This window comes from Mastomys coucha, unplaced genomic scaffold, assembly GCF_008632895.1.
Source record: "Mastomys coucha isolate ucsf_1 unplaced genomic scaffold, UCSF_Mcou_1 pScaffold4, whole genome shotgun sequence".
NCBI lineage: Eukaryota > Metazoa > Chordata > Mammalia > Rodentia > Muridae > Mastomys > Mastomys coucha.
Window position 1 is genome coordinate 2662702 of NW_022196910.1, and position 11042 is coordinate 2673743.

Sequence of the window (11042 nt, forward strand, 5' to 3'; positions counted from 1 at the left end):
TCCCTCCTTCCCTCCCTTTTCTCACGTTTGTTTTTGCAGCCACTTTGTGAGCACCCTGTGCTGTCTCTGTTTTAGTGTGTAAAATCAGTTTCGAGCATTCCTTTACCTCTGAAGGAAGTCCTGCTGTCAGGACAGTCACTCAACCCTGACAAACCCACTTCCATCTCTGGGTTTCACTTATGTGGCCTTTTGTTTGTAGTGCTTGCAAGGGCCTGCCTTGTTTAGGTGGTGCATGTGAGAACCTTGCTCGCTCGCTCGCTCTTGGCTGTGTAATAACCATGCTGTTGCTTTGTTTGGTTCACCTGGTCTTCAGCAGGTGGATGTGCTCTTCCCACTTCTGACTGAGGGGATGGTCATGTGACTTTGGTGCCACATACTTGACCCTTAGCATTTGGGCTCTGATGCTCCTTGCCTGTTTGGATGTCACTGGTGGACCCTGTGTTCTGTAATGATAGGAGCTCTGCATCTTCTTTGGAGAGATGTGCTCAGGGCTCGTGATGTTTGCAAGATGGACTGATGACTTTGATTTTCGCTCAGTGAGTGGTCTCTATACACCACTGCTTTCAGATGTGTGCTTTGCTGGTGTTTCCACCCCAGCCTCTGAGTTCTGTCATGTATTTGTTTGGTCACATGTATTGACTTGTGTGTCCAGGCCATCAGGGAGTTAGTCTCTGAGGTTCTGAGTTTGTGTCTCTGGCCTGTGCCTATCTGTGGGCCCACACCACTGTGCTGAGATGTCTATGACTCTGGTCATTTCTGAAAGAGGATGACTATCGCTCTTCTGGGACCCCGTGAGTTTCCGTTTGGGAATTGGCTTGTTCGTTTCCACAGTTCACAGGTGGTATTGGCTAGGCCACTTCAGAGGTCTCCATCGTCCAGCATGGGGAGCTTGGGTGGGAACATGGCTCTCCTTCCTCTGGTAGCAGTATTTCCTCTTGTCAGCATGGCTGTATTCTTGGGGAGCATGTGCTGTGTACAGCTTAGCTGCTTTGAGAGGGGCTGTCCACTGCTGGCATGTGGGAACAAGATGGCGTTTAGCCCTGCTGCAGTGGCACTGGAGCCGTGGCCACGGAGTTGGGGAGTGCACAGATATGTGGGGGCGTGTCCAGGCCCACAGTCTCAGTGTGCTGCCACTTACCCGGGTCATGGGGTTACAGTGGGATCTGCTCAGCCTCTGCTTTCATCTCTAGAGCTGTCCCCACCCCAGCCACTAGACCCTTGAGTCCAGCTCCACTCTCTGCTTTGTTTGTTCCGGCGTTTTCTGTAAAGAGGGTTACAAGTGTATCCTTCTATGTCTGTATCTGTCACCAAGCCTCATGCTTTCAAGGTCCCTCTATCCTGGAGCGGATTGGACAGTCACCATGCTGCTTCCCCTGGAGTCCTCAAGGTTACCTAGTGGCTAGGCTCTCACCCGAGTGAGCCTCAGTAGCTGCATGAGGTTTGCCTCTCTTCTGTTGCAGGCCTCCTCTCTGGAGAGGCAGAGTCCTCGTGTAACCTCCTGCCTTGTACACAACCTGTGTCCTCGGGAGCCCAGCTTGCAGACCACGGCAGGTACCACCCCCTCTGTCCCAGATCTCCACAGGCAGAACTCTTTCTTAGCAGGACCCAGACTGAGCAGGCATGAGTCTAGGAAGGCCCAGTGTCCCCTGTCAGTTGGCAGTGTTTACAATGGTCAGAGCACTCCCTATCCTTGGAGCTATGGGATAATGGTTACCTAAGCACGGATGACCAAGGAGTACCCTCCTTAAGGTGGTTGCTTGCTCAGTGGCTTTAAGGTGTCTAGTAGTCTTCTGGTCACCTCCTGTGGGCCCAAGAAGGTGAAGTGTTACAGGCATCTGTCGCCATAAACATCACATGGACATGGACCAATAGATGGAACTTGGCGCTCCTTCAGTGTCTTGAATGGTGTTGTCTGTGTGCCCCATGTGTATATTGGGAGCCAAGGTGTGGCTGTGGGGCCAGACCCCTCCATGGCTGTCCACTCTCACCTGACTGATGCCTTTCATCTTGTAGACTTAACGTCCTTCCAGATCCATCTGCTCCTGCCCAATCTCTCTGCCCTCCAGATCTACCCCCACCTAGTCCACACACCTTTGCAGATCCAGTGAGGTAGACCTCACTGGTCCTACCCAGCCTGTGTGCCTCTCCAGACCTATTTCCACTCAGTTCCCACACCCTGCCTACCTACTGAATTCTTCCACAGTGGTATCCATGGGCTCTGCTGACCATCAGTTCAACCTTGCTGAGCTCCTGACACAAAACTACAGCCTCCAAGAAGGGTGTGCTGAGGCCCCACAGTGTCCTGAAAAGCCGGAGGAGGAGCTGGACAAGGACTTCATTGACCAGGTATGGGGACTCACCAGACTGCGTCCAGTTGCTGTCCTTGGGCTCCGTGTGCTCCAGCCCCATGCACATGGTTTGCATTGTGGCCCAGCCTTAGAGCCTTCTCTGTTCCTCAGAGCTTTGGCGATTCTAGAGCCTGCTGTGTCTCTGTCCTGCTTACCTCCTTGATGGTCCTGATGCAGGTGTACTGCCCCATGGGGACTTGCTGAGGAGTGAGGAGGGGACCTGGCCTTGGAGGGTAGCAGGACTTGGGCAGAACCATAGGTTTCATGCTCTGATGGGCCCTGTACTTCTTCGCAGAGCAGTGACATGCCCCTGGATGAGCTGCTTGCACTGTATGGGTACGAGTCGTCAGACCCCATCTCTGAGCAGGAGAGCGAGGGTGGTGACACGGCTCCAGCCCTCCCGGACATGACCTTGGACAAGGTGAGTGGGAGGGATGCCAGGCCCAGGATGGGGGAACTACTTGGTCAGCAAGTGTGAGGCCAGGCCCAGGGTTGGTCTCCTCCTCTGTCCTCACTGGCACAACCTTGGACAACCCTGCCCTGGGTTGGCCTGACACCTGTTCTGGTCTGGGTGATGGGCGCCATCCCAGGGAACTGTGGCTGGGAAAGGAGCTGGAGCCCCAGAGGGCAGGCGGAGTCTGCACCTTGGCCTATCACAGATGGTGGCTTAAGCTGGCCGTCTCTGTCCCCTTCACCCTGGCAGACTTGACCTTTTGTGTTGATGTTGGGTGTTGGTAAAGCAGTTGCCATACTTAGTGTACTGTCCTGTTCAAAGGAGCAGATAGCCAAGGACTTGCTTTCTGGGGAAGAAGAGGAAGAAACACAGTCCTCCGCTGATGACCTCACCCCATCTGTCACCTCCCATGAGGCCTCGGACCTCTTTCATAACCAGAGTGGGTGTAGGTGTCACTGGCCCTTCCTCCATGGCTGTGTGTCACATAGGCACAGACATATGGATTGGGCACTGGGGGCTCTGCAGGGGACATGCCATGGTGGCCCAGGGTGGGGTTGGGGTGCTGGTCTGTGAGCTGCCACAGAGTGGGTTTGGATTGAGTGAGATAGGATGGGTCTCTGTCTGGCAGTTCAGGGGTGGTGGCTTCAGACTGTCAGGTGCCCTCCAGGGCAGCTGTAGCAGCTGGGTGGTCATGGCGAGGGGTGAGGGCTGCAAGATGAGCTGCTGTCGAGGGCCCTAGGAAGGGCCAGCCGCACCCTGATGGGTGCCCCTCACTGCTTCTCTGCCTGCAGCCCGGTTCTTAGCTGGTGATAACGGCCCAGGCTCCTCAGCCTCCTCTGACACTGAAGAGGACGCACTTCCTGCCAACAAGTGCAAGAAGGTATGGGGCTGCATGGTTACTCCATCACCCCGTGCCTGTGGGGCTGCGTGGTTAGTCCATCACCCATGCTGGCCGGATCCCATGAACTTTGAGGTCTGTCTCAGAGACAGGAGGCCCCACTGTGTTTGTAGACCTGGGCTGTGATTCTGCCACTGTGGGGATGACTAAGCCTGTGATGTGGCCCAGTGTCCTGCATTGGTGTGCAGGGCTAGGCAGCAGGGTGTTCTTTCTCATCCACACAGTGTGGAAGTGAGAGTTGGCAGGCAGACCTATAGCTCTTTGTGACAACCTCTGCTTGAAGCACATGGTACCCCTGGGGTCCTAGTTTTTCATCTGCTGGTCACTTCCTGACCCTGAGCCTGGCCTTTGTCTCTGCAGGAGATCATGGTGGGGCCTCAATTCCAAGCTGACCTCAACATCCTGCACTTGAACCGACATTGTGACAAGAGTAAGTGTTTCTGGAGACCTAGTGGGGTCTTGCCCAGGGGCCCCAGGGATAGCTGGCATCTTTGAAAACTCCTGCTTTCTGTCTGTGGACGGAGTTCACCATCCTTAGCCCAGCTCTAGGGTAACAGCCTTGCCTAGACTGTGGTTTCCACTGCCCTCTGTCTCTACCGCACTGCCAGTGGTACCTTTCCCTGAGTGGGCCTGCCCCAGGAGCTACTTGCTGCTCCTGTGTTCCCTCATTGTTCCTTCATCTGGGAGGTCACTTCCTGTTAGGACTTTTTGCCCTGAGCAGAGCCAGGACTGTCATAGATCACTTCCTGCTGTGTTCAGCAGCTGGGGCCAGGGACCTTGTAGGGGCTGAGTGCCCGGATGTGGGCTGTGCAGGGTGTGCCTGCTTAGGTACAGGCTCAGGGACACGCAGGGTGGGACATAGAGACAGACACACAACACATCACGTACATGTAGCCCACTGTGTCCTTGAGCTCAGACCTGGTGGGTCTTGTGCGGCAGTGCCTCTGTGGACTGCCCACAGAGTGTATGCTGCTTGTATGTTGCTGCCAGGTTTTCTTTAGTTGCATGTTCATCTCTTGGTTGGTGTCACATCGTCCCTAGAGAGTTCCCCAGTGTGCAGGCGCTGCAGTTGCTGCCCGCCTTGTCAGCGCCTTGCTCTGTAGGCCTAACCCTGTGCAGCGCATGCACTTTCTGGTTTGTAGGAGTTATTTGTGTGTTTGGGACACAACCTTGATCGCTTTTGTTCCTGGTAGTCCCCAGCTTGTAGCCTGCCTGCCTTTCTGATGCCACCAGCATGGCCTCCATCCTCTGTCCATTTGTGCAGCGCCTGGCCGGTGCTTTGAGGGTTGTTATGTATGTTATATGTCATTTGCTGGGGACAGTTTAGCTTCTTTCTTCACATTTCTTATACACGCACCGTCTACACTTTATGTGTGTATGCATGTTTGTACATGCATTCACATGTGGGGGCCAGAGGACAGCCTGGCAGGATTGTTCTCCCGACGCCTCCACAGAGGAAGAGCCCCTCTGTCCAGCTGCTGACCTCAGCAGAGAATGAGTTGTTGTTGTTGGGTGTCCAGTGTGTGCTCCGGATCAGGCTGCATCCGCTGGGCTCACCGCTCTTGGGCCGGCCTGCATTCTGGAGCAGTCCTGCCATGAAGGCTTGTCCTCCACAGGCTGCTTATAGTCTGCCTTCTTGAAACTGTGCTCTCTAAGCTGCAAATGATGCTTGCTGTGCTTTCATGTGTGTGTGTGACGGAGGCTTGGCTCCTTCCTTCTGATAGCTGCTGTGCCCTCTGCTTATGTATGGCCCTTGCTGCTGTTTGTACTTGCCTCTGAGTTGTGGAGCTGGAGTGATGCCGTCCACGAAGGCTCCATGAGACTCCATGGAGACAGGTAGAGCAGTGGTCTGGAGGGAGGTCACATCAACAGTAGTGTATTAGCTCCTGCAGATTGCTGCTGTGACCAAATGCCTGGGAGAAACAGCCTGGGAGAAAAGTTCATTTCAGACTTTACTCAATGAGTGTGTGTGTATTCGAGTGCACACGAATTAAAAAAAAAATGAACAAACCTATTTTGGTTTACAGTTTCAGATGGTTGGTTCTTATTTGTTGGGCTCCATGTGCCCAGGCAAAAGAATATGGCATGAGGAGTATCTGGCAGCCGGGGCTGCCTCATGGCGGACAGGAAGTAGGAGGCAGGTACTGGGGGCCGGGGTAACTCTCCCAGGCACACCCCAGGGACCTGTTTACTCAATTTGGCTCCTATAAATGCTGCCTAGCTGGTGACCCAGAATAAGACACATCACCCTGTGTCTGAGGGAGACCCAACATAGTGAACCCCAGCTACATGCTCAGCTATGGGCTCTAGGCACACACATAGCCAGGCTCTAAGTGGAAGCATACATACAGATGGATGTAAGTAAATGAGGGTCTAGGGAGCCCAGGTCTTTGGTGGGCAGCAGAGGGTGCTCACTGTCCATGTGTGTAGTCTTTGCCTGATATGGAATTGACATGAGTGTCTTTCTCTTCCATGCCATCTTGCACGCATGTGTGCTCATGGGGCAGTGGCCTAGAGTCGGTCTTTTGTTCTTGGTCAGGTATTAACACCAGGGTTATGCTGCCCTGTGGAAGTGTTGAAGTTGCTTTTCTTCAGAGTGGGGCAGAATCTGTGAGTGTGTTCCACAAAGTGTATGTTAGAGAGTTTTTCCAGTGAGGCCATGTGGGCCTGTGGTTCCCTTTTGGTTTTACTTGTTTTGATTTTTGGCACAAGTTTTCTTTTTATAGCCCTGGCTCTCCTGGAACTCTCTCTGTAGACCAGGCTGGCTTGGAACTCCCAGAGATCACCTGCCTCCTCCTTCTGAATGCTCGATTAAAGATGTGCTCACCACACTGTGTTTGTGTGAATTTTTAAATGACAGATTCGATTGATGATTCATAGACTTCGGTCTGCGTGTTCCATTGTCTTGTTTGTTTGTTTGTTTCACTTTCCTCTGTTGAGACAGGGTCTTTTGTAGTTCAAGCTGGCCTAGAACATTCTGTTGAGACTGGCCCTGAGCTGATGATCCTCTGGCCAGTGCCCTTGAGTGCTGGCTGGCATCATAGGTGGGTGCCCCTGCTCTCTGCACACGATCTGTTGCTTTGCCCCTTTTCCTGCCCTGTCTGCTGTGGATGGGAGCTCTGTCTGCAGGTGGCCACACTCAGTGGCACCATCTCTGATGTGTCCTTTGTGTTTGTGACACCCTAAGAGGAAGTATAGCCCTTCCAGAATCACCTGCGACCTGCTGGTGGGTTCATTCTGCAACTTTGTTGTCTGCACACTGCGTCCTGACTTTTTCCCTGAGTGCCCATAGCTGGCTTGTGTCCATGGGTGATGCCAAGCTGCAAATGTCTGGAGTTGGTGCTACCCAATGGGAGGTGCCGACGTGCCTGCCCTGCCTCCCCCACTGTGGGTGGCCACTGCCACTCCTGACTCTCAGCCTCTCTCCACAGTCTATGAAAATGAAGACCAGCTGCTGTGGAGCCCCAGTGTGCTTCCAGAGCGGGAGGTGGAGGAGTTCCTGTACAGGGCAGTGAAACGGAGGTGGCAGGAGATGGCTGGCCCACAGATCCCAGAGGGCGAGGTGGTGAAGGACAGTGAGCAGGTAGGGACCACATGTTGGGCAGCGGACAGGGGATGGTCAGACGGTGTGGCCAGTGGGATGGAGCTCACATTGAACCCACTTGTGAGGGACAGTGGTGTCAGTGCTCCATGTCACTCCTGGTATGACAGTGCAGGCACTTACCCCGACAGCTGTCATGACCAAGGTACAAACACCATTGTAGTAGCTGGGGGAGCCATGCTGTGGGTGCAGCCTGTGGCCCTGGGGCTGTGCTGTGGGTGCAGCCTGTGGTTCTGGGGCCATGGTGTAGGCATGCTCTCTGCTAGCCCTGGTAGACTGGTGGGAAAGGTCAACCACTCTCTACCCCAGGCGCTGTATGAGCTCGTGAAATGTAATTTCAATGTGGAGGAGGCCCTGCGCAGGCTGAGGTTCAACGTAAAGGTGATCAGAGGTGAGCTACAGCTCCGGGCTCCCCTCCTGTCTCTGTTGCCCCTGAGCTGTCTAAGCGACCCTTCTCTTTGCAGACGGGCTCTGTGCCTGGAGCGAGGAGGAGTGCAGGAACTTTGAACATGGCTTCCGTGTTCACGGGAAGAACTTTCATCTCATTCAGGCCAACAAGGTGGGTGAGGCGTCCTCTTCCCAGCACACCTGCCCTACTGTGCGTGGCTCCCTCTGGTCTTGACTAAAGTCATCACCAGCAGAGAGGGCAGGCTCCTGTGCCTGAGCTGGCTCCTCCCCACCGCACCCCACCCCTTGCTTGGTCCTGTGACCTTTGAGTCCTCAGTGGAGATAAGGGCTGCCTGAGCCTTTCTTTCCTTCATAGACCTGAGTCCCCTGTGGGAATTTGTCCTGCTCTGGGCTGACATTCCATACTGGCCTCAGCTCTCTGTCCTTCTCTTCGTCCTTGATGGTTGTCAGGCTTTGTCAAAGCTGGCAGGCCCAGCCCTGCTTCTAGCCTTGAACCTGGGGACCTGTTCACCCTGGGGTGTTGGTGTTATCTGTGAGTGGTAGTGTAGGGGTGAGTTCTGGACCTGGGGTGTCACCAGGATGTTACTTGATCTGATTGTGCCTACATCTGGCCAGATGCAGCACTCAACCATGAACTGTCAAAGCAGGAGTGCATCTGCAAATCCAGGTTCAGCCTGGTCGGGCTCGGAAGTCAGACTGTGCACTTGTTTAGGAGGAGTGAAGGCCTGTGAGCTTGGCCTCTCCATGCCCTGCTCTTCAGAGGCGGCCTGGCCTCTGGGAAGGGTGGGTGTCCAGAGACTGGGTCTCTACAAAGTGTGGCTGGGCAAGTATGGCTCTGGGAGTCAGGGCATTTTGTCAGAGGGCCCGTGTAGATGTTGGCAGGACACTACGCGGGACGTTGAAGTTAAAGAGTGCCTCAGGTTTTAGTGTGGCTTAGCTCTGGGATTCCAGATGCATGAGGCATCCTGAGTGAAGGAGCTGATGGCCATGGGATGATTTCCATCTGTGTCCTGCCAGTCACTTCCCTGTCACTCACCTGTGTCCTGCCAGTCACTTCTTTGACACTGCACCTGTGGCCTGCCTGTCACTTCTTCCCTGTCACTGCACCTGTGTCCTGCCTGTCACTTCTCTGACACTGCACCTGCGTTTTGTCACTTCTCTGTCACTGTACCTGTGTTCTGTCACTTCTCTGTCACTGTACCTGTGTTCTGTCACTTCCTGTCACTGCACCTGTGTACTGTCACTTCTCTGTCACTGTACCTGTGTTCTGTCACTTCTCTGTCACTGCACCTGTGTTCTGTCACTTCCTGTCACTGCACCTGTGTACTGTCTCAGTCCCTGGTGTCAATGTGCTGAAATACTGGAGTAGAGTCTTTTAGGGGAGGTTGTGCATGTTGACTCACAGTTTGGAGGGAAGCCCTGATGAGCTTAAGGTAGCTGCTTACATTCAGTTCCTAGCCTCCCAGCAGAGACGTAGATTCTCTGCTTACCTTTTGCTTTTTCCCTTATTGTTCACTTAGGACCCCTACCTATGGGGTGGTGCTCTCTATATTCAGGGTGTTTTCTGTATACCATTTAAATTTCTGGAGACAATCCGAGCTGTATCTCTTAGGTGACTGCAATCCAGTCGAGTCGACGTGATTTGCTGTCACAGTGCATCTCTCATGACCTCAGCAGACCTTAGCTTTCACTTGCCTGGTCCCTCCTCCCCTGCTCCTGGAGGGCTCCTAATGGGAATCGTCCAGTTTCCTCTAACTCATGGCACCTGTCCCTGCACTGTTCCAAAGTCTCTTCTGGGACTTGATGCAAAGTTTAAATTATAAGTTACAGGCTGCAGAGACTGGAGAGATGACTCAGCGGTTAAGAGCAGTAACTGCCCTTGCAAAGGACCCCAATTTGATTCCTAGTGCTGCGTGGTGCTTCACAGTGACTGCAACTTCAGTTCCAGGAGATCTGACACCCTCTTCTGACTTCCAGGCGCACTAGGCACACACGTGGTGCATATGCATACTGCGTGCAGGCAAATATTAATACACAGAAAATAAGTATTACCAGGGATGGTGGTGCACACCTTTAATCCGTGCACATGGGATTAAAGACATTTGAGGCCAGCCTGGTCTACAGAGTGAATTCTAGAACAGCAAGAACACAGAAAACCCTGTCTCAAAAAAACAAAACCCAACAAAACCCAAACAGAGCAGCCCAAAGCAAAATTGTAAGTTCCATTTTCTATACAGTGGTGTTCAGTATGCATTACTGTTCTCTTTGTATAGCAAAGGAAGGCGCCAGGCCAAAGCACTGCTGAGACAGCCTGTGCACAGCAGAGTCCACGTGTCCTAGCTCCGTGTCCTGCTCTCCGTGGATTCATCTGGCTTCCAGTAGCCTAAAGCAGCTCTGTCACTATAGCTGTGTTGCCCACAGCACATGTAGCCTCTTAGGGCCAGCTCCACTCCATACCTGTGGCTTTCTTGGCAGATGTCCTGTGGTTTTTGTACCTCCAGCATCCTGGTTTCTCCATGGGAACTTGGGCTTCACCATCACCACTTTACATGGGTTATTGCTTTACCCTAGTGGCATCTCAGGGCTTCCTGGTCCTGGTGGCTTTCCAGAATGTTGGTGCAAGCCTCCATGGCTCCTTGGGCTTTACTGTTACCACTTTACGTGGGTCACTGCTTTATCCCGGTGGCTTTCCAGAATGTTGGTACAAGCCTCCTTGGCTCCTTGCACTTGTGTTTTGTGTCTGCAAAGCCAGCGCCAAGAGTCTGGTGCCACCGAGTATTTTTTGCCAGCCTAGCATGTGGTGGTCAGTGCTGCAGTGGCCTCAATACTTTGGCTGGACCTGGGGAGTCACTTTCCTGGGGCACTGCTTTGAGGAAGGGACCCCTTCAGGGACCTCAGTTCAGTGCTCTCTTTAAATGGATTGGTGTTTTCACAATTGGGACCTTCCTTGCTGGGCTCTGTGCCTTCTCTGCTAGCCCCGTGCAGAGCTTAGGGATTCAGTGCTTGAAGCTGCATTTGGAGCCAGATCTGCAGCTGGGATCTTGCTTGAATTCTGTTTCCCCACTGAACCTCACATTTTCTTTGCTCTAGTCTCTCTCACTGTTGATCTAACAGGGCACAGTGTACAGTGCACAATGAGCGGGCAGTCCCATTTTAAATATTTTTTTCCCATAGAGCAGCGGAGCCTGTTTTTGTTTTTGTTGACAGTTTTTTGTGAAAATTCTGGAATTTTGGTTTCTTAAAAACCAGAGATACAAGAACACATTTTTGTTTAATCTCAGGTGTAGGTATAGGCTACTTCAGATTCTCCTCAGCAGCTGAGTGTGTGTTTTA

At 53.1% G+C, this 11042-nt stretch overlaps 1 protein-coding gene across 18 annotated transcripts in view; it reads left to right on the forward strand.

Annotated features, from left to right (window-relative positions):
- Nucleotides 1-11042, forward strand: part of Mier2 (MIER family member 2) — an 18473-nt gene that overhangs the window by 3500 nt on the left and 3931 nt on the right. For 10 of the 18 annotated variants that reach the window (XM_031349400.1, XM_031349393.1, XM_031349394.1 and 7 more), the window contains 10 exons: nt 1461-1551; nt 2204-2346; nt 2460-2525; nt 2644-2769; nt 3124-3247; nt 3594-3682; nt 4061-4130; nt 7132-7283; nt 7611-7692; nt 7766-7860. In XM_031349400.1, the coding sequence (XP_031205260.1) occupies nt 1461-1551; nt 2204-2346; nt 2460-2525; nt 2644-2769; nt 3124-3247; nt 3594-3682; nt 4061-4130; nt 7132-7283; nt 7611-7692; nt 7766-7860 (1038 nt within the window). Of the gene's footprint in view, nt 1-1460; nt 1552-2203; nt 2347-2459; nt 2556-2643; nt 2770-3123; nt 3248-3593; nt 3683-4060; nt 4131-7131; nt 7284-7610; nt 7693-7765; nt 7861-11042 lie in introns of those variants that run through there. The other 8 variants (XM_031349403.1, XM_031349401.1, XM_031349404.1 and 5 more) reach the window with 6 other exon arrangements.